This window comes from Nansenia antarctica (assembly GCF_963989245.1).
Source record: "Nansenia antarctica genome assembly, chromosome: 3".
NCBI lineage: Eukaryota > Metazoa > Chordata > Actinopteri > Argentiniformes > Microstomatidae > Nansenia > Nansenia antarctica.
The window spans coordinates 12,957,855-12,980,416 of NC_137688.1; the positions used below are offsets into that span (position 1 = coordinate 12,957,855).

Here is a 22,562-nt window from a genome sequence, read left to right on the forward strand (position 1 = left end):
CACACACACACTCACACACACACACACACACACAAAAAGTACTCACACACTCAACTGCACGCACACGTAGACACTCACAGACACACACTCACATGCGCGCACACACACACACACACACACACACACACACACACACACACACACACACACACACACACTCACACACACACACACACACACACACTCACACACACACACACACACACACACACACACTCACACACACACACACACACACACACACACACACACACACACACACACACACACACACACACACACACACACACCTCCACCTGATTGGGTTTCCTGGAGAGCCCTTTGAGGCCGTGGCTGAGGAGGTGATGAAAGTCAGGGAGCATCCATTAAGTGTGAGAGACAGCCCCCAGAGTGGGTACGGATGAGGGGTTTAAGTGTTTTCAGTAAGGAGCCACGGACCACCTGGTGGAGGCAGGGGGGGGAACAAAAGCATCTGTCTAAGGGCCGGGCAGACTCCAAAACATCAGTTCAACAAGTGCCAAAGAGCACTTCTGGGCATCAGGTATCACAAGTCAGGATTTCCAGCGTGTTTAGAGACGTGACCTTCAAAATGTCAAGGGGGGCACTCACATTTACACAGAGTCTGTTCTTCGCGGCGTAAAGGTAATGGCCAGGAGCCCTACTTTGAAATGTTAGTCAGGTTTGGATCTCTTGGCTTCTCATGCAGAACGCTACTAGCATTTAGCAGAGGTACTGAGCCTGCCTGCTTCAGAACGAACCAAACACAATCTATAATGTTGAACAGTCGAATACCATATTGTTGTATACTACACGTGTTTAACAATTGTATGTTTTACAAATGAGTATGTTTTGTTTTTCAAGCACCAATATTGGAGTTGCGGAATCATGACGAAAGATGACTATGGTTGCATTATGGAACTTTATGCACTACTGTACATAACATGCAACATAAGTATTGTGCATAATGTTACAGAGTTGAAAAGGTAATAAAGTTGGAATATGCCCCCACCCGTGCCCTCGAAGCAACACTGTTTACGACAGCACCTTTTACACATACGTAGTACAATCCAAATGTATGTGTTTATGTGGTGGTGGACAGGGGATGCACACATACACATAGATTATAGTCTAAGGGAGATGATATCATTCATTTGACTGAGAGCCGTGTTGATTTTGAAGGTGTGTGGATGGGAAAGTCCCATAGTATCATACGCAGGAAGAGTTGGCAACAGTGTAGGCTCCCCATGTCAGAACACCCACTGGCTTGCCATCACACAGATGCTGAGATCACAGGCCTTTGCTTTCATGCTTCAACACAGATATCCTCCCAACCGTTAAGGAAACTGCACAGAGATATTGAGATAAAGGCTTCAAATTGTTTTAAGAATGGCCTGTTCTGCAATTGTCCAACGATCATAATGTTTTAGAACTTGTTTAATTCTTGTGGTTTCTCCATAACATTGTTATGGTTAGTTGAAAGGGATAATGCAGGTACTTAGATTACCATATCTCCCCTTTGAGGACAGACCCCTATCAATAATTTGGCTAACATTGAAATTGCGTGGGTATTGTAAAACTATATCTCTGTGAAACAGTTTTGCACAAAGACATATCCATCAACTTGGTAGAGACGCTTTCTGCTGCATTGAAGCTGTCAGCAGACGAATGAAGAAGGTGTTACAAAAAAAAAGGAACGAGGCACAAAACGGTTCTCAGTGTTCAGAGATGTCTTGGCCACCTTGACTTTCATTGTCCAATAAGACTCTTCATCAGGACTATAATTCTGAAACTGTCAACAGAGATTACTTAATCCTTATCGCTCTGACCTCCAGTTTTATACAGCTGCCAAGCCGCTGGACCAGAGTTAAAGGTCAGGTTTTATTTGGCCCTGATCGTGTCACCGTACGGCGGCTACATGAGCAGGTTCCTGAGACCGGCTTTGAAGTTTTTATGCATCCATGAGAACTCCCCTCTTGTCTCTCAGCATAGTGGCAATCATAAAGAAAGACAACATTGATCTCGTAAGTGGGTTTATATGTTTGAACTCGCCACATTTAAAAGACAAAACCGACTAACAGCGTGCACTCCGTTTGATAATTCGAACTTTTAAAACTGTTTTGTGAGGTCTTTAAAAGTGTGTCAGTTTGTTTAACAGGGACTTAAAGAACACTCAAACTGTGGAATATTTTAAATCTCGAGACAAATGTTGAAACATACAGTAATATTAAATGATATATGCCTGAGGTGATTAATTTGGACATGCAATAACTTCTGTGCAAACAATTAGGCCTATCTACTTACGTTTAGATAATTTTACAATAAATCCAAATTAACATTCCATGTAAAATAGTCAATGGTATCACCAATTACTATACAGAAGATTGAATCATTTAATTTTTCCAAACAGGCACATTTCAACAAGACCAAGTCCAATTCACAGATTTTAATAAGAGTTCAGAGCCAACAGACTTTACGTAATGCATACATGAGGGCCCCTTTGGGATGAATTCAGCAAATCATAGTTATTAGTGTTAGTGTTTGTTAGTGTTTGTTGTTACACAAATGTTTTATCACTTGCGACCCACCCTAACTGACACGAGATAATATGAGAAAACTGCTATCCTTGGATTAAAAGATACAGCACTATCATCTCTATGTAGATACAATTTCTAATGATTTCTCTATACTGTATATATTTAACTGTAAAAAATATATTCTGAAATAAATAAATATATAACATAAATATACGTATCTAAAAATGAATAAATAAAACATCTTAAACTGACACCTGTGACAAATATCGTTCTGCTATTTTCAGGATAGACTAGTCGCAAGTAAAAAGAAACAAAAACAGCTGAATTCCTTCAAAGTCCTTCTTGAATAAACTAAGCCTCTCCAACATTATAGTACTAAAAAAACAAACAAAAACAAATAAAAATACTATTTTCATAAATCATATCAAATCTGATGGACTCTACCATTCCAACTGGCTCCATTGTCCAACAGACACTTCCAGAGTGGATCTGGCCCCCAGACAGAAGGGTCTCTCCATGACCAATCAGCACGCCTGCATCAGCATCCCTTCCTCTAACTCCTCTTCCTGTTCCTCTCCTATTCCACACAGAATTCTCTCGTGGGGGTCAGCTGGCCCCTGGAACAAACGGCCTCCTCATGCCAGACGTGCGGGTTGACAATGTCAGACATTCTAGACTGTCTTCCTAGCCGATGAGAGCCGGCCTGTGCATTCCGAGAGGAGGCCCCTGGTGGCTTTATCCCCAGTGTGGGCTACCCCTGCTGGCTGGCTCCACTGTCTGTCTAACACACAGCCAGACGGCCCACATCCCTGGTTCCCTCTGAGAGCTGGAGCATAAGCAGCTATTCCTGATCTGGGACGGGGGGTGCCCAGCCTCAGCTATGGCCCAGGATGTCTCTGTACAGCTCCGGCACTCGGTCAGGGTCCACGGGTCTGGGAAGGAAATGGGTGAACTTCTGGTGTCTCCTGGACTTTGTCCCGTCTCTAGGTGTGCCGTCCTTATTCAACGCCACAAAGTAACGAGTCCCTTTCTCTCCGTGCTTGTAGAGGTTGGAGGAGTATGTGTTGTACCAGTTCTCTTCAAACTGCTCCCTGAAGACACACTCGGCAGTTAATTTCTCCTGTGATAGAGAAGGAACACAGCATGATTTCATGAGGTCGTATCCATAGACAAGAGGAAATTAGGCCAAGAAAGCAACATGGGAAGATGGATTTTATGGATATTTATGATGATAAGAAGATGTAACATATACTGTACATCAAAACGGAATCTGTTGTGCCAGAGAGATACAGCATTGGTGTGAAAGGAACACATGTATGCCACCTGCTGGTAATTAAAATGGACAATAAAAGCCAGCCCAATGAAACTACTACTATAAGCAATGAAAGAGATTTGAGAAATTAATCAGCACAAATAAATGGGTAATACTTACAGAGCCGTACAGCTCTCCCTTGTCATTCATCCCCAGGTAGAGACCACTGTCCACCCCTCGTATGCTTATCAATCCGACGGCCAGGCTTATGAATTCCAAAATACCTGAAGAAGAATAAATCGGTTGTTCTCTGTATTTTCACAAGAGAGAACTAAGCCGTCTATCAGAGATTGTGACCCAGCAGGTTGAGAAGCCTATAGCTGCATTTCCCCTATAGCAGTTTCATAATGACGCGCTCTAAATACTACTGAACACGGTAGTCTATGTATAAACAAAACAAAACAGTTACATGTTGGCGTCAGAATTGAATGCATGAAACAGCTCTGCTAAAGAGTAATAGGCCTATTATGCTAATATTTCTAAGCTGGAATGACGAGGGAAGGTGAGTGCATTTAGGCTATTTTGACAAGAGTCTCATATGATGCTGATGGTGGTGAGGTTGATGATGGTGATATTACTACTACTACTACTACTACTACTACTACTACTACTACTACTACTACTACTACTACTACTACTACTACTACTACTACTACTACTACTACTACTACTACTACTACTACTACTACTACTACTATTAATAATAACATGAATAACAATTCAACATTTGAAATAAAAAATGTATAAAATAGTAATACAGTATTAATAGATTGATAATTACCGAACCGACTGTGGTCCTTTCTTGTCCCTTGCACATTGCCATCCGGAAGTATTTCTAGATGAAATCCAGTCCTACAATATAACTGTCTTCTGCGGAGAATCCCTTTTAAATGATTTAAATCCGCCGTGGTACTCCGCGAAAGACGCTCGCCAGGTACAAGGTGGTCGCCCAGTACTGTCGGGCTGTTGTCTCCAAGAGGCGTCAGGAGAAAATGCGACCCGAAGTGTCCAACACCATCCATGCCGTGCAAGAAGCTTCCAACTTCACCCAGAGCAGCCATCGCCTGCAAAACCTCCCGGCGCGTCAGTGTCCCGGAGCGGGTAAAGTTCAGTGCGGAGGTCCGGAGGGAGCGCTCTTTGGTTGCCACTGTCGCTTATTATTGCATGTTTACATTTGTGTCCGTTACTTAGCACATGTCATGATCTTACGCAGAGATGAACCCATCCGACTTTTCTCCATCGACATGAATAAATCAAACGTAAATAAATATCTTTGACATATGTTTTATGAACACGAATTCGTTCCAGAATATTACTACTTTACCGCTTGACGTCTTCATCAGTTGAGGTCTAGGTTACAATAAATCAGGCTACTGGTCATTTCCACCGTTAGAAGGAAGTTAGCCTGAATTGTCTATGTTGCAGATTAGAATATGTTGTGCTGAGTGGTGCCAATTATTCGTCCAAACCTTCTTTCTGCGCGGGTGAAGGGCACTAAACCACTGCTCTCTCTGCAGGTAAGGCGCTGCTGGGACTGTGCGCTCAGAGTGCCTGGAGTCCAGAGGCAGGTGCAAAACGACAACGAGGAGTTTTAGTGGGCGGGACTGTCAGTTCAGACTTGCCTTGGCAAATATGTTTTTCCTCTCAAGGTATAAAACAAGAGAACAAGAGAACGAGATTGGAAGAGAGCGAGCGAGAGAGAGAGAGGCGGGGGAGTAGAGAGAGAGAGAGAGAGAGAGAGAGAGAGAGAGAGAGAGAGAGAGAGAGAGAGAGAGAAAGAGAGAGAGCGAGAGCGAGAGAGAGAGAGTGAGAGCGAGAGAAAGAGAGAGAGAGAGAGAGAGAGAGAGAGAGAGAGAGAGTGAGAGGGAAAGATCATAAGCTTCACGGTGTGATTGATGAGAGTTTGATAAAAACCAATGTTTACTGGCACGTTGATAGGACACATTTTAGCAATTCACAGAATTTCACCTATTTTATAGTTCTATCGCATTCCCTCGTTACCTCACTTCAGTTGCTGACTGTAACCAACAACAACATCTAAAAAAAAATCCTCTTTAAAAATGTCCCATCCACAAGAAATTAATGAATAAATACAGTGGGATACTAAACTAATAATAACCCTCTTTGTTTTTTTTCGCCATACCTACCAGCATAACATCAAGTTATTGCGTCTTTGAGCCTCGGAAAAGCGCTATATAAATTCAATGAATTATTATTATTATTATTATTATTATTATTATTATTATCATCAAAACAACATTATTTTTGATAGTGCGTCAGCTGCCGTGTTCCAGCCCTGGGAAGCGCAAACATCCAGGTGAAACGGGGTGAGACACCCGGGCTCTTCTCGCGATGAGAGAGAGCAGCTCCGGTCTCTTGACACAAAAACAACCATGGCTGCCTTTCGCAGACTTATTTCCACATTGACCCATTTTTCCAATACAACAGGGTGGTTTTCGGTGGGGAAACACAGGTCTAAGACAACAAATGCATTTAGACTTATAGCAACTGGAGTATGCATCGCCACCGGTGCTGGTATCGTACATTATTATTATTATACACCTCATGGTTTGCGCTTGGGACTGGCCAGCCATATCGATGGTCGAGCGTTGCTCCTGTCATTACCATCAGTATCTGCGACAGATCAGGTACGGTTGACCATGGGCCAGTTGTATTATCTTGTTAATAGCATGTCTTTTACACAGTTGCACATTACAGTAGGAGATTCAATTGATAAAGAAATGCTGAGGAATTACCCGAGCCTGAAATCCGTTATGACACTCGAACTGACAAATGTAGAAATGACATTCATATTACAACGTTTATTTTTAGGGAAGATTGTTTCATCCTATGCATGATAGAATGAAAGCACACACACGAGTGTGAAATGATCGTGTATGTACAAAATCAGGAGACATCCACGACGAGCATTGAATGTAATTGGCCCATACATGGGGCGCTCTCCACGACACAAGGTGCTGAAATGTAAAAAAAAAAAAAATGAAGAAAAAACACGGGGTATGGTCTGATTAGTGAATTTTGTTTCACAAAACAATACATCAGTGAAATGAACATAAATCAAAACCTCTTACCTAACAGATTTTGGAATAGATTTATCAAGGGACATGACTGATCTCTTGGCTTTTTGAGTTCATTCAAATATTATTTATATTTTTTAATATTTCATGATAGAATTAATCACCCTACTCTGTGGAAATAGAGTGGGACCTAGATAAAGTTCTATATTCTATTTTTAGATCAGAACTTGCTTACAGGGGTATCACGGTCAGACACACAGTGCTCTGCAACTCAGTTAGTGGAAACAAGTAAGGAACAGTGCATTGCACTCCCCCTGTTTCTTCCAGTTCAGCGTATTTTTTAACACTAAGATCTGTGGGATCTTTGTTGAAAAGCCATCATCGGATTGTTGGATCAGTAAACCGTGTAGAAGTGTCCTGGTCTGCTTCGCGAGCCTCCCTTGACATGGTGTTCCTTTTCTGTCGCCCACTCTCTTATCTCTTCTGGGGTGGGGGCTGTCGGGTGTAACCTTGACTGGGGGGTTGAGCCTCAGGAATCCTGGGAGGCAGGAAACTGGACACTAGGACTTGGCTGAGGGGCTGACATTTGATGGGGGTGGTGGGAGGGATTGGGTTTAGAGGCAGGGAGGGGGGGGGGGTGTAATGGGTAGACAGGGGGCTGGAGGGGGGGGGCACACATTCCCCGGGGTGTTTGCTCTGTGCCCAGTGGGCCTGGCACTCTGCCACCAGAGAGAGATCCACTCTGTCCTCGCCAGGCTAGCCCCCCTGATATCGCTGGTTTTGAACATTTGTAGGGACATTATCTGGCTGGAGAGGGGTGAATAACTGGGCTGACAAAACATGTGGCTCATTCTTTGAAGTGAGGCTTGGGTTTTCTTTGTTGCATATTTGACTGTGGCTTTCCGTGACAAGCGAAGCGTGCATTGATTGTTATGCTCTTCAACCAGCCTACTGTTTGCTTATCTGAAAAGTATAGTTTGTCTTGTGTGTTTTCTTTCTGTTTGAATAATTGCTGCGTTAACATTCTGTGAGTGTGTGTGTGTGTGTGTGTGTGTGTGTGTGTGTGATGTTCCGTTTCAGGCTAAGACATTCGATCACCTGGATGATGATGATGTGTACATGTCGTCTCATGAGAACAGGTTCAAGCTGTTCAGCTCGGTGGAGTGCGAGGGTCAGCTGTACATGACCCCCATCAACTTCATAGAGTCTGTCACCATGAGTGAACCCAAGCGTGAGTCCCGATCACCACGCCAACTCTTCCTCACATCACCCACCCATATCCTAAAAACAGAGCTTTCGTTCCAACTCCTCGTAGAGTCGATCGATGAGCTCTGAATATAACTCAACTGGAATCAGGCCTTCATTTACTTAGGAAGCTGATGAACTGAAACGATGAGTTCTATTGTCAAACTGCCTGTCCGCTGTGATTGGAGAGTCTTAAGGAGGCTGTTTGCTGGAGAATCACATCGAACTCTATGCAAAGGCCTTTACGAGTGACATAAAAGTAGTCTTTGATTGGCTAGGACTCAAGTAGTCATCAAGCCTGCACGGCGATAGACATCTCTACCAGCAGCACCTCTTTAACGGCTAATTTCTGTAGCAACAAACTCGGACAGACAGAGACCTAACACCATGGCTCGAGGTGTGAGATGTCTGTGTCCTCTTTTATGAGTGAGAAAGAATCTCCTATTCAACACATTCTTAGAAGAACTGGGAATTTGAAGCTGTTATAATTTGTCTGGACTCATTTGATTGATTGGGATTGGAATCTGTGTCGTGGTGGAGGCTTGGCTGCCCGGGCATGTAATGAGAGAGATTAGTGGGTAGCACTAATGTGAATAGCACACATTGCGTCACCCCTCTCCTCTCATTCCTCACAGTGATTCTGACGGCGGAGGCATTACGAAATAGGGATAATGACGTTTTATGGTTTTATGCTGTGGTTGTAAAGCAAGCTATGTTGTTTTCCCTCAAGTTTGAAAAGGTCTGGGGGCCGCCACACTGAGGGTCCTGAACCATTATGTAAACAGTCAAAAATAGCCATGTCACAATTCATTCACATTTTTCATACACGGAGAGTCTCTTGCATTGTGTCACTGTATCATTTTCTTTAGATCACTAAATAACTCCAATTTATCTTGGCCAGATTATCCGTGCTTTTTTTCCCCAAAGAAGTTGCTATGAGAAAAAGGGAAGCATGTCAGGTATTTCAGTGGAACGGCCTGTTTACTTAGAGAATAGTATTGGTTTTAATTCGGCCAATGTAAATGGGCTGTCTTTTCTAGTGATCTTAATGATTTTCTCTCTTCAGAGCTCCAGCCACTGCAAATAAGCGCTGCCGCTATATTCTCTGAGACTGGAGGCTAAACGGCCGACTGTCTGTGGGGAAAGGCACCAGTGTGCTTCTGCCTTTCATTGTTAGAGATAGATGGATGCCTAATAAAAGAGTTCATTGCCTCTGTCGATGTGTCTGTGTCACAGTCCAGACCGAGTTTTCTCAGGGTTGCTTCATGAACATTTCTGTAGCATGAAGCCTTCAGGTAACCAATTTCTCTACTTCATTCATCTCAGTATGAATATTTTTTTACAGTACTGTAGGCCGTCAAACACATAGATGCATTATGTACACATCGAAGAGATGACCCTGTTATCTTTACCCGCCACCCAGACACTTCGTTTGGCTGGAGAGGCCTTTAAAAAGTGTGGTTATCATAATCTCTGCCTTAGAAACAGGTCTGAATGTGTCAGTAGAGGAGTTAATGTCACTGTTATCATGGTACTGCCGCGAGGGCGATGTGAATCATCGAGCTAGGTGTTTTTATGGGACCTCCGCCTTATTTTACGACAAGGGACCGTTTTTATTGAGTATTGGAATGCCTTCCCAGTGATACGGCCAGTCCAGATGTCCATAGGAATACTTGTTTCCCTTTTGTGTTTTTCTTTTTCTTTTCCACCAGACATCCCATGTGGTCTTTGATGGAAATTATTTATTTGAGTGGTATTGCTGATAAGTTCAGAGCAGGAGGAAAAGGCTATTTTATTTTGTATTTGACTATATTGATATGGTGTAAAACAGCACTGACCAATTTGATACTTAATAACAACATTTTCCTGTTTTTAGGCAAGAGGATATGGAAGTCCCTCACAAAAAAGGTGGGAAGTTTGGTGCTTACGTCACTGCATGCATAGACTGGTAGGAAGACTATCATCCCTCTTCCTTGTTATTGAAATGAAAATGACCCTTCTTGGAAAAGAATAGGTAAATATTGATGACATGCAGTAATTCTACTGTCTATACTATTGGAAGAGATGTATTAGATTCATGAAAGATGTACTTCAGGTCTCTTTGCATGTGGCTTTGATGATTCCGGGGTGAAGGATTTGGGATTTTTCTCTGTTTTCAAAGGACTTAGAGAAGATGCTGGCCGACACTCCACCTGTTTGTAAAGGATCATCCAACATGTTTAGGAATCTCCGTGAACGAGGTGAGACTTCCACTGCTACCGTTGTGCTTTGCTGATATGCTGAAATGTAGTTATTCTTACGGTACTGACTACTCTAATTATTATATATATATTTTAATGGTTTAGAATTGTTCCGAAATGTCGAACAAAGACACTTGTTGCGCTCGATAAACACAGATAAATACAACTAGGCCTTCCCGTTCTTTTTCAGAATATGGGCCAATGCAGTCATCGCTGTTTCCATATAACATATAAATCCAGAACATAGGGCAGGCAGTAAATGCTATCTGCAATCTTATGGTATCTTATCTGTTCATCCATCTAGATATTGTGAACCTGCTGTCATGCAACCTCAGATACCAGGGTGATGAACTTGTCCCCTACAGAGCGTGCCACGATACTAGACAACGCCAGTTATTAATGAAGAGGAAACCTTGACAACCGTGTACCAGTTGAAATTGAATAGTCCGTCCCTCCTTGTGTTGATATGAGCTTGTGTTCTCCCCCATAATGACAGGCTGGAGGGAGTAGGTAATTGTGGGTACCGCTCATGCTAGCCTCTTGTTCTTTTATGTTGGGATGTTTCTGGAACGTGGTTTTCTTACACCCGAGTCCTCTTGCCAATCGAAGCAAACGTTTTAGGTCATCGGGTAACGCCACAGTGGTTTCAGAAACAAAGCGTCGGGTTTATCTGGATGTCATGTTGTTACGGAGACCCAGTTGTGTTTCTCTGCTGCTTGTTAGCGTGTGTCCCTGACGTTTACCTGTGTCGCACTCTCTGTAGTTCAACGCAAGAAACTTGGCACCATACGCACAGTGGTAAAAGCACCATGTTTCACTTCCCAGTTCTTCTCTGATGGGTGTTTCCCAGTGTTCCCCAGTGTTTCAAACACTGGCTGTGCAGTAGGACTTCTCCCCGCTCTCTCCTCTCCTCTGTTGCTTTAGCTAAGTGCCAACGCTGGGATTTGGGTCTTTTAATCCTGCCGTTAAACGTCGCGGCTTTGCAGAGAAAAAAAGGATTGGATTGATCTGCGAACAAAGCCTTGCTTTAGAGAATGAGGGAGCTGTTTGAACCCAGTTATGTCGAGGCATGTCCCCCTGGCCGCCCCCCTGATCACCATGGACATTATGAATCCTAAGAATGGTATTGGATTACATCTCCGGGACCGCCACTCTATATGAAGTGTTTCTGTGGAATTCTTTGTATTGTCTGACAGCATCTACTTGAGCTCAGCGGCGGGGATTGAGGTGGGGCGGGAGGGGAGGTGGGGGCGGGCGGGCAGAGTGAAGGTGTGTGGTATTGGTGAAACATGGTTGGAATCCTAAAGATTTTGTTCTTTTCTCCACAAACCCATTTAAGCTTTAAAGGTCTTTGAAGCCACAGAACTTGAGTCATTCTAAGGCCGTTTTTCAACAGAAAGGTGCTCGAGCAGATCATTGACGTCATCTACGACGCACCAGGTCAGATGGACTTTTTACATGTACCTCTATAATGAAGTACTGAACATCCCCTATGAATAGACATATCACAGAACCAATGGTATTTTCATCACTTAAACTACCATTGTCCATTCTTAGTGTTTTCTTTTTTGGGGGGGGGGTAAATCTCCCTGCAGCGAACGCCATACCTGAATCCTTTTCCCATAACACCCAGAGCAGTCACCCAGAACTATCTGTGCTCCAGTCACTATCTTCTCCTGCAAACAAAGGCTTGGGAATGCTTTCAGAGTCCGGGAGACAACCCTCCACAGTGTGCCTAGATGGGCCCTGACAGTTACTCTTCTCCTCGCCGTGTCACACAACAAAGGGAGTTGTCGAACACAAAGACGAACACAAACCAAAATCAGCCGTCCACAATCAGTGACAGATCACTTGAGAATGTTTTACACCTTGTTATCCAAACAGAAGGAGCTCAGAAGCCCAGCACTGGGGCTTAATTTTGTTTGGGTTTGCGTCCAGATAGGTCACTTCTGTTGTAAAGCCTCTGTTTGTGTGAACAGAACACCAACCGTGAATTAAGAGGCACCTTTTAAGATGTTATCAATATGAAAGAGAAGATTACCTGTTTGTCTGAAGGCGTGCACTATTTCATGGGATGTCTTATTCATCTTAAGGGCATGACTTTGAAAATCTGTAAACAACTCAACATAACAGCTAGACTCCCAGGCTTTGATGTTCATTCATTGTATTACTTTCTGAACACCTTACATGAATAAAAGTTTCAGTCAAACATTTTGATTTTGTGTTTCAGGCGTCATTGGTTACACAGAGTATATGTTCCTGCTTTGCATTTTAACCAGTGAGTATGTTTTAGTTGATTTTCGATACAATATTTTCTATGGAAATCTAGAAGTATTTGTTCAGTTTTTAGATCGAATGCTCTTTCTCTCATATCGTCTGCTTCTCTATTTCGTCCGTCATTTTCCAGAGCCTCGTGCCGGATTCAAGATAGCCTTCAACATGTTTGATGCTGATGGAAATGAAATGGTGGACAGAAGGGAGTTCTTGGTGGTATGAGCTTATCTATATAAGTTCCACTTCCACTTCCTACTTTCTATAATTCTCTATAGTGTAATGAGAAGGATGGTCAAACATGTCTCAATCATTTCTCAACACTTTCCTTTCAGCTGGAGGAAATCTTCCGTAAGAAAAAGGATAGAAAAGAAGTGGAAGGTGATGTTCCAAGATCTAATGAGCTGGTAAGGCGTGCAAGGAGGGGGGACATTTCTTTAGTCTTTCTACCAATGGACTGTCTTTCTGCCTCATGTTTTTACACAGTATGTATTGACTAGGGATGGGAATCGATAAGATGTTATTGATACCGATTCCATTATTGATTCTGCTTATCGGTTCGATTCTTTATCGATTCCTTTATTGATACCTGATACATTTTCGGCGTGGAAAAAAGTAGGCCTACACAGGTTTTCAGTGTGAACGCAGCTGTTTTATTATCTTGAGTCTCTGAACGCAGTGTATAATATCTGAACATAACATTTGAACATAAATCAAAATGAATTAAAACATAAAATAATGACAAATAAATTAAATGGTCCTTTTCTTAAAAGGATATCACTTTGAAAACAAATATAAAACTGATAAACTCAACAATTGTTCTGCAGAAAAATGAGCATGTCTGCTTTCTCTGAGAGGATCCTAGATCTCTCTGGGCTAATTGTGTCTCCAGCTGAACAGCCTCTCAGATGGGGTTGAGGAATCCTGAACACACAAATAGATTTGGGCAAAACAACAGCGGCAGGATGAAATGGGAGAATATTTGTACAGCATTTGTTTTTATGGTTTCTTAATCAAAGAAAAAAGTCTGCTTGTGTGGCGCTAATATTATTAGCATAGGATATTTTTACCCTCAGTAACAGACGTGTTGCTCGCTTGCAGTGGCACTCATGCATAAAGTGTCAAAAACATGGCGTTCCTGTCATTTCAGCCCATGTTGCGTCGAAAGATGTTTTAACTGGAAATTAGCATTTCAATTATACTTGAAATTATTATTTTACAGACGTTACAAGTAGCAATGATGTCATTTTTCTTTATGAAATGAAGCCACGCTTTGGACATGCGTTTCTGCCTACACTCTGCCATGACTCCTTGTTGCAAGTTTCAGTGTTTGACTTCATCATGACGCACAAGTTCTTCCAATGCGCAACTGTCGGCGCATGCGCAAAACATGCCGGCATTAATAAGAGGAGTCGATAACCTCAGAGGCATACGATACCGATGCACCGAACAATTTGTTACCGGTGCTCAACTGGAACCGGTTCTTGATACCCATCCCTAGCATTGACAAATGTATTCTGGTTATTACAGTAGTTGTTCAGTTCAGAAACTATGAGATAGAAATATCTCCACAGAGAAAGTGTACTGCTGTATGTTTTGGATGCAGAGTGACAGTGGATGACGTAGGTACAGAGTACAACACGCCTCAGGCTTTCATCTCTGTAGTGTAGTCGTACGCTGCTTGGCGGTGCGTCTAAACACCAGGATTTGATCAGAATGATAAGAGAGACTCTCTCAGGTCTTATCACACCGACGCTACAGTAGGACAGGGCTCACTCAGGGGAGCGATGTCACGAACCGACATCTACGGCAGACTTGACCTCAAAATGATACCCTTATGACCATGAATGACCGTTAATGACCATAGTAGACTACACTATCCAATGTTTTGTGGTGATGCATTGTAATTGGTTCGAACTGCTTTTCAGCTGATCATAACGGACACTCTTCCTGTGCGTGTTGTAACATGGTTCTCTTGCCCTGTCTCTTGCATACCCGCATCCCCTCTTCTCTTGCATTTTAGAGCTTGCAACTGTATGGGTATCGGGAGTCCCATCAGCGCAGCGTATGTACTTTACCCTCTGTTTCCCCTTGAAAATGTGGTTACTGTGTGTTCTGTGGAGTTTCCCTTTATTAGCAGTGTGTTGCATGGACTGTAGACTTGTTTGCTTGTGAGAAATCCCAGGAGCTACTTACAGGCATCAATGGGTATGACATGACTGACTCCATTCCATGCAACATGCATGGAAAAGGCTATCTCACTCTTCCGTTAGTAATGTTTAGAATGTTAGAATGTTTTAATGTTAATGTGCAGCAGGCGGAGTGTCTTGCATGCTGTGAGGTGGGACAATGCAGTCGTAATGGGTCCCAGTCAAACGCTGTCTAACACTATGCTTCTGTTGTGTGAGGAGGGAAGAGGGGATGGGGTGGGGTGGTGGGGGTGGATGCAGGACTGCCCTAGCAGAGCACAGCAGATGATTTATGTACTGGCCTGCTGTCAAAGACACTGGCTGAGCTATGGCTGCAGATTCCACTTCAAAAGGCCCTCACCTGAAGACTGACAGCATTCTTGGACCCCCATGTTTTATTTGTACAGTTTCTTAAAAAGTGGTATTTGGGTTCAGGTTACCTTTTGTGGTGGGTTTGACCATGAAGAGCTCCGTGGCAGTCAGAGGGAGCTAGCACTGCTAGGATGAATGTCTTAACAGAGAAAGAGAGAGAGAGAGAGAGAGAGAGAGAGAGAGAGAGAGAGAGAGAGAGAGAGAGAGAGAGAGAGAGAGAGAGAGAGAGAGAGAGAGAGAGAGAGAGAGAGAGAGAGAGAGAGAGAGAGAGAGAGAGAGAGAGAGAGAGAGAGAGAGAGAGAGAGAGAGAGAGAGAGAGAGAGAGAGAGAGAGAGAGAGAGAGAGAGAGAGAGAGAGAGAGAGAGAGAGAGAGAGAGAGAGAGAGAGAGAGAGAGAGAGAGAGAGAGAGCGTTACAGCTAGAAATAAGTGTTCTAGTGTTTGAACACTTTGGGAATAGGTGTGTCTTTTTTGTTTTGATTTGTTCTGTATCACTCAAGGTATCCTTCCAGCTACGGTTCAAAAGTCAAATCTTTTCCAATTCACCTGACAGTCATACATGCAAACCTGCGGTTGGGCATTCCCCCTGTATTCTAATTACAAGCGTATCAGCCTCTTTTCATGGGGCGAGATGGGAACAGTGCGGCACATTAAAGACCGGCCCGTAATTAGCAGTGGGATGAAGTCATAAATCTCTCCCTGGCGAAATGCGATGAAGCGTAGAGGAAGAGCTGTGTTTTATCAGCTGTCTCAGCTCTCGCATTCCCCCGCTAGGCATGGAAGATGAGAAAAAAAAAACTGAATAAGATAAATAAATATTATGAAATGAAGCAAGAAACAGTCGAGAACATGTGTTAGGGCGACGGGCGCTCGCTGCCTGGCTGTTGTTGATGTAGCCTTTGAAGCAGGTGATGTTGAGACTTGAGAGGCACCGAGACCAGGCCAAAAATGATGAGGTAAAAAAAAAAGACAGGAACCGTCAACAGACTGTTGTGCTCACATTTGGGTGTGGGTGAAAGTGACCTGAAGCTAATGAAACACATGACAACTATTATTATGAGCAGATTCCCAAAGATAAACAGTGTGAATACAGTTATTGTGAATATAGTTATGTTATTAGGACTAGCATGAGTAGCAGTGATAGTACTGCACTCATAGCGAGATAGTGTTAGTGTAAATATAAAAATATTATATATATATATTAGCTGATTTTATCCAAAGCGACATACATTGCAGTGAGTACATACATCTTTCAGTATATATGGTCCCAGCGGGAATCGAACCCCAAACTTAAGCATTGTTAGTGCCATGCTCTACCAACTGAGCCAGAATAGTAATTGGACTGCTGTGAAATGTTGTTGAAGCTACCCTGAAGGCACAACATACAGTATCTCAGAGAGCGCGTTGCGCTGGTGAGAAGCAGTCTTGTTTGTTTGAGTCTGTCTCCAGACATAACAGTAGGTCGAAGGAAGAACAGGTTCCCCTGGGAGTGAAAGGCTGTGGTAGCGTCTTATCCTTCACAACAATCACAATGAAGAGTTTGAGAGTGTATTGAAAGATCTCAATTGCCCTGTGATTATACAACAGTGGCAACTTTTCACATGACAGAGGGAGGGAGGGAGGGAGGGAGCGAGGGAGCGACCTGCACCACCCTCTGGGCTATAGTAGGGTGGGCCAGGAGCCCAGAAACAATGAACAAAGGAGGACATCATTCCAAAATGTTTATTTAATCACAATCTGATCCCGTTTCACAAGCGTGGATGAAAGGTACACCGTTAACCTGCATTCAGCTCGCAGCGATGTATCAACCAGTGATGTATTGGGGTGGGGATTCGGTTACACAGTTAACATGGCATGAATCATCATTCAGCCTTTCACGCCCCTGTGTGTCTCGGACATACTGGATGCAGCTGTCTGGGATGAATATCTGGCCAGGAGGCTGCATGCTCCACTGCAGAGCAGGCTCACTTCATGGATGATGGACTTTTTCATAGTCCTTCCCAGTATGTGGTTGTCATCCCCAGAGTGATGTTGTATCACTGCTCCCATGACTGGCTGGCTGGGTGGGTGGGTTGGGTGTCGGGGCGTTATTGTAATGTATTTTTCATTGATGATGGGATCAGCAGTTCAGATGGCTATCTGTCTGTCTGTCTGTTTGTTTGTTTGTCTGTCTGTCTGTCTGTCTGTCTGTCTGTCTGTCTGTCTGTCTGTCTGTCTGTCTGTCTGTCTGTGTCTGCCTGCCTGCCTGCCTGCCTGCCTGTCTGTCTGTCTGTCTGTCTGCCTGCCTATCTGTCTGTCTGTCTGTCTGACTGTCTGTTTATTTACTGTATGTGTATGGCATGCTAAATGCTAATGCAGCTCCTTTTTGCCAGATGTTTTTCTAGTCCTCTAACAGCTCTTGCCTCCACTACTACCACAGGACCATAGACAAGGCTCTCTCCATGTAGAACCCAGGGGCATGTGGGATGTTCTGAAGCGAGGGGCGAGTCACGCTATCTTCTCTGATCTGGCAGAGGTACTGATGCTCTCCGATCCTTCTTTATTTATTGGTTACAGTCGTGGTAAATCCCTAGACTGTATCAAGCCTACAATACGTTCCTCACTGTTTCAAATTAATTTGTTGACGATGAACTACGGAGATGATCAAGTTCTTGATAATGTACCTTAGACAACGTCCATTATGTAAGCGAAACATATAAAGTTTTTTTTTTTTTAAAACAATCTCTTTCCCAACACTTTCTGAAAAAAACAAAACAGAACCGAGTTAAAATGGGAAAACACTCCACCCTGGACTGGAGCGACCCTGCACCTGTAGGGTTTGATACTGGGGGAAGCATGTTCCCAGGCAGCGCTGAGCCTGTAGGAGGGACTGAGATGACTTAGTGGCTGTCAGGGGAGTGGGCTGTGCTGGAACGTGTATTCTGCTCTTTCCAAGCCACGGATTAAACATTAACACAGTAACCATGACCATGGCACTTCTCTGATTGGCTCTTCTTGATTTCCATCTTTACCACTAAGGTTTTTTATTATTATAATTATTATTATATATATATCTTTTTTTATTATCATGAACGGAATCTGTTCCATGGAACTAGATAATTAAAATAAGAGACAGTTCACCACCTATACATAAAAGACTGGGTTAATAAATTATTTCCTTCTCATATGAAATGCTGTTTGCATACCTAATCATTGTGGCACTTGCATGCATGTTTGTACAAGACAAGCATAATGAGTGTTTGAGTGTGTACTGTATGTGTGAGGGAAGCATTTTATGCATGGTTGAACTCACTAATGTATATATTGATTGAACTCCTTGTACTCGTGACTGTTTTATTATTGACTGATTGACAGACTAATTGCTAAATCACTTTTTGTTTGTTTGCCTTCACAGCTTGTTGATGCAAACACTGACACCACATTGTTGGTCCATTTCTTTGGGAAGAAAGGAAAGGCAGAGTTGAACTTTGATGATTTTTACAAGTAAGCTGAGAAATGAATGGAAATGAAGACATCGAAAAGTGTAGTGGTGGCCTAGTGGATAGTGAGTTAGACTGATGATCAAAAGGTCATGATTTCTAATCCCACCAGGGAACACCACCACTAGTGTTAGCCCTGGTCTTAGCTCTAAGTTACTCCAGGGAGACTGTCGCTGTAATATGTAATTGTAAGTCGCTATGGATAAAAGTGTCTACTAAATGCTTAAAATGGGTACCGGTACATCAAAAAGCTGAATTTTAAAGAGGCCTTGTTGAAATTCTAACTTGTATTTACATTGTTAGCTACATGCCACATTGTTGCATTTCTACCCTTCTACCAGTATTACATTTCTATTTGGTTACACACTCCAACTCATAGCTTAAGTCAGTCAGTCAAGTGTCCCCTGTGTGTGTGTGTGAGCTGGTGGTGGCGTTTCCTGTCATCGCGGCCTGTGTCTGCCACCCCATCCCCAGATTCATGGACAACCTGCAGACGGAGGTGCTTGAGATCGAGTTCCTGTCCTACTCTAAAGGCATGCCCACCATCACCGAGGAGGACTTTGCCCGGATCCTACTGCGCTACACCAACGTGGACGATGTCACCGACCTCCTGGAGAACTTACGACGGAGCCTGCAGGACGAGAAGGTGAAGGCAGGCGTGTGTTCTCACTGTCCTCTTTACCTCCACTCTCTCTCACACACAGCCCAGTGCCCCCCCCCCCCCCCTCACCTCAATCTACCTCCACTCCCACCCCTATACCCTTACCTTCCCGCAACCACACACCCCTCCCCACACCAAACACACACCCTCTACTCTACTTACCCCCCTTGCCCCCACGACGACTCAGCCCAAACACCCCCACAACCTTTTCTTCTACTTGTTACAATACACATGCAGGCGATGGAGATTTAATCAAGACGCAATTAACAGTCATTCTCACTTTTTCTCAATGGTGTTTTCCTCGGTTACCTGGCCATAAAATCTGTATAAATAGTGCCATGCGTTATTGAATCCCCGTGCTTCACTGAATTAATTAAGCCTGATGCAAAATGGTTTTCCGTCAAGTGGACGACTGAAATCCTCTCTGTTGCTCTTTCTCTACGAGTGTAGTCCATACCACGGATTAGTCATCGTCGTCGCTGATTGAAACGTGCACATTTCAGGATGTTTGTTCTTACGTCAGGGCACGCTGACCCGCACATAACGAGGTGAGCATCCCCTCAGCCAGCTGAGTAGGCCGTTGCTAGATCGCCATTGACAATCAAGTGGGTCTCATCGTTAGGTGAAGAGATATTTTTATGGAGGCTCACCTTGTTAAAACAGCAAAGCGTCACAGATGACTCATTACTTCATTTGTTAAACTGTGTGCAGTGTGGTTGTTTGGAGGGGGGGCCCTGCCGGGGGGGGGGGGGGGGCTGGAGGAGGGAGAAGCTAGTAGCCGTGGGACGGCTGAGTGGACTTCAATAGGGCCCGTGTTTGAGTCATCTGACAGCCCTTAGATGCTTGGGGATTCATCTCTTTTGTTTTTGTTTATGTAAGTATCAGGTTAATCTGCTTTAGAAAAGTCTGCAAACAGGCTGACCTCTTCCCGAATGCTACAATCCCCCCTCCCCCCCCAGTGTTGACAGCTCAGCGTGTCCATACCAGAGGGGGGTATGTATACTCTGACTGTTTGGTTAAGTTATTTTCTTGCCTTTGGATCTGTGTTATCTTTCTGATGTCTTCAAGGTCCCGCGGACACTAAAGGCTTCCCTCTGGTTTAAGTGGAGCAGATTATGTGTCGTGTGAAGTGGTGCATTATCTGGCTCCTTTTTGTTTCAGTGTTGGGACATCCAGTCGTTGGTTTTATGTGCCAGTCCTACCCTATATCTGATGTCTCACACTATCTGAGCCTTTCGACATCACACACAGCTCTGCTTTTTACTATGCTCTACTCAACACCGTGGGTGTCTTTATGAATCGTTTGCATTTTAAATGAGAGTTTAGAAAGCTAATTATTAGTCTCGCTTTTATTTATTGATCGATGTACTTTTCTTTTTTTGTTTCATCTGATAGGGAATCACCTTTGAGGAGTTCAGATCCTTCTTCCAATTCATGAACAACCTTGAGGATTTTGCCATCGCCATGCAAATGTACAACTTTGCCAATCGCTCTATTGGCCAAGGTCAGTGGCAATGAACAAGTGAAGAGCACTGGTTGGGTTTAGGATGACTCAATACCTCCAGGATTTGACCATGGAATTGATCATTGGTCTTATCTATAAACAATCTGTACACCATTGTCTCTGTTCTTAACGTAACAACACCTCTCGCTCTCCGTCCCCCTCAGAGGAGTTTATGCGGGCCGTCTATGTGGCCACGGGGCTCAAGCTCACCAACCACCTGGTCAACACAGTCTTCAAGATCTTCGACGAGGACCATGACGGCAAGCTCAGCTACAAGGAGTTCATCGGCGTCATGAAGGACCGGCTTCACCGCGGCAAGAGGGTAAGGCAGGGAGAGTCAGCGGCTCCTCCGCCAGGGCTGTGTAAACGCCATTTATCTCCCTTTTACGGCACCAAAGGTGACAGGAGGATTGGGAGATACCCACCCGGCCAGCCCTCTCCCTCTCTTCCCCCACTCTCTCCCCTCCATGTGCCTGAGAAAGCAAGGCCTTCTTTCGGGATTGAGGTGGAATAAACCCAAGTGCCCAGAAGCCTGCATAGGATGTTTCCACAGTAGCCACAGCCTGATTTGGGAAGATAGACCCAGCCTTATCTGCCTATCTGTCAGCTACATTCTTAATGTGTAATCTCTCAAGGCAACTGTGTGTGGTAAAGCTGTGTGGAGGCCATCAGGAAAGGGTCACTAGCTGATTGACTCATGTAGTTTCATACTACAGGCTATGTAATGGAAAAAGCGCCCTACAGCTAAATATACACCAATGCTGAGCAGAGCAATGCATGTTCCTTACAGAATTATATTGATATTATTACCTAATTATACCTAATAACTTAAGATATAATCTTATTTATATGCTACTGGCTATTGGATAGGCTGGATAGTTACAAGCTCCTGGAATTTGTCATGTTTTGGACACAACCGTTAAAACAACATAAAATCAATGACTCAGATGCATGGGGTAAACATGCTTTGCTTGATCTGATTTGTTTTTCATTAGTTATCTGATATCTTGACATGTCTCACTATGGTAAGTCCTCCATATAGTTTGGTTGTGAAGCGTTGCTGTCCTCTAGTGGCCAATTATTAGAACAATATGAATTTGAACACAAGTTACCATGGTATGCAAGCTGCTGTAACACATTACTTTATAGCCTGTGTTTACTTAATCATTGACCCATTTGCATTTTGGCTATCACTTGAAGTCAACAACCCTCAAAGCGTTATGCTTCAAGTTTACTTAACTCTCTCTCTCTCTCTCTCTCTCTCTCTCTCTCTCTCTCTTTGTCTCCCTCCCTCTATCTCTCTAAACACCAGGGGTTTAAGGGGGAGGAGAAGTTCACCTCTTTTAAGTCCTGTCTGAAGAAGCAGCTCTCAGGAAGGTGCAGTATGTTCCGCCTGTAGTGTCTACAGAGAACGGTTACGTAACGCAACACAATGCAGAACTGATCAAATAGAGACGATAACACATTAATCAAAACGTGACACTCTCAGTTTCCTACTTCTTGCTAGCACGAACATATCCGAGCTCCTAAGATGTGTTTGAGGCCCACACTCTTCATCTGCATCGAGTTACACTGTAATACTAACGCCTGATCAACTGCTACCAGACACCAGCTTAGCTCCGCATACAGAAGCAGTGACCAATTTAAACCCCTATGAATGTTTCAAAGGAAATGCACTAGTCTCCAACAAGGCTTCAATAGTCTCTCCGAATCAAACAC

General features: G+C 43.6%; 2 protein-coding genes across 2 annotated transcripts; one reads left to right on the forward strand and one right to left on the reverse strand.

The window, feature by feature from the left end:
* Positions 1 to 3,408: 3,408 nt before the first annotated feature.
* Positions 3,409 to 4,907, reverse strand: fgf20b (fibroblast growth factor 20b; the record flags this gene model as incomplete). Its single annotated transcript, XM_080525881.1, has 3 exons — positions 3,409 to 3,654; positions 3,967 to 4,070; positions 4,628 to 4,907. The coding sequence occupies 3 exons, from the start codon at positions 4,905 to 4,907 to the stop codon at positions 3,409 to 3,411; spliced, it is 630 nt and encodes a 209-aa protein (XP_080382007.1).
* Positions 4,908 to 5,478: 571 nt separating this feature from the next.
* micu3b (mitochondrial calcium uptake family, member 3b) lies at positions 5,479 to 22,242 on the forward strand (the record flags this gene model as incomplete). Its single annotated transcript, XM_080526935.1, has 15 exons — positions 5,479 to 5,495; positions 6,437 to 6,494; positions 7,965 to 8,115; positions 10,006 to 10,037; positions 10,291 to 10,369; positions 12,600 to 12,647; positions 12,777 to 12,859; positions 12,976 to 13,047; positions 14,664 to 14,705; positions 17,619 to 17,714; positions 18,594 to 18,682; positions 19,153 to 19,324; positions 20,735 to 20,843; positions 21,008 to 21,165; positions 22,156 to 22,242. 15 exons carry the CDS (start codon positions 5,479 to 5,481, stop codon positions 22,240 to 22,242), a joined length of 1,293 nt encoding a protein of 430 aa, XP_080383061.1.
* Positions 22,243 to 22,562: the final 320 nt, after the last annotated feature.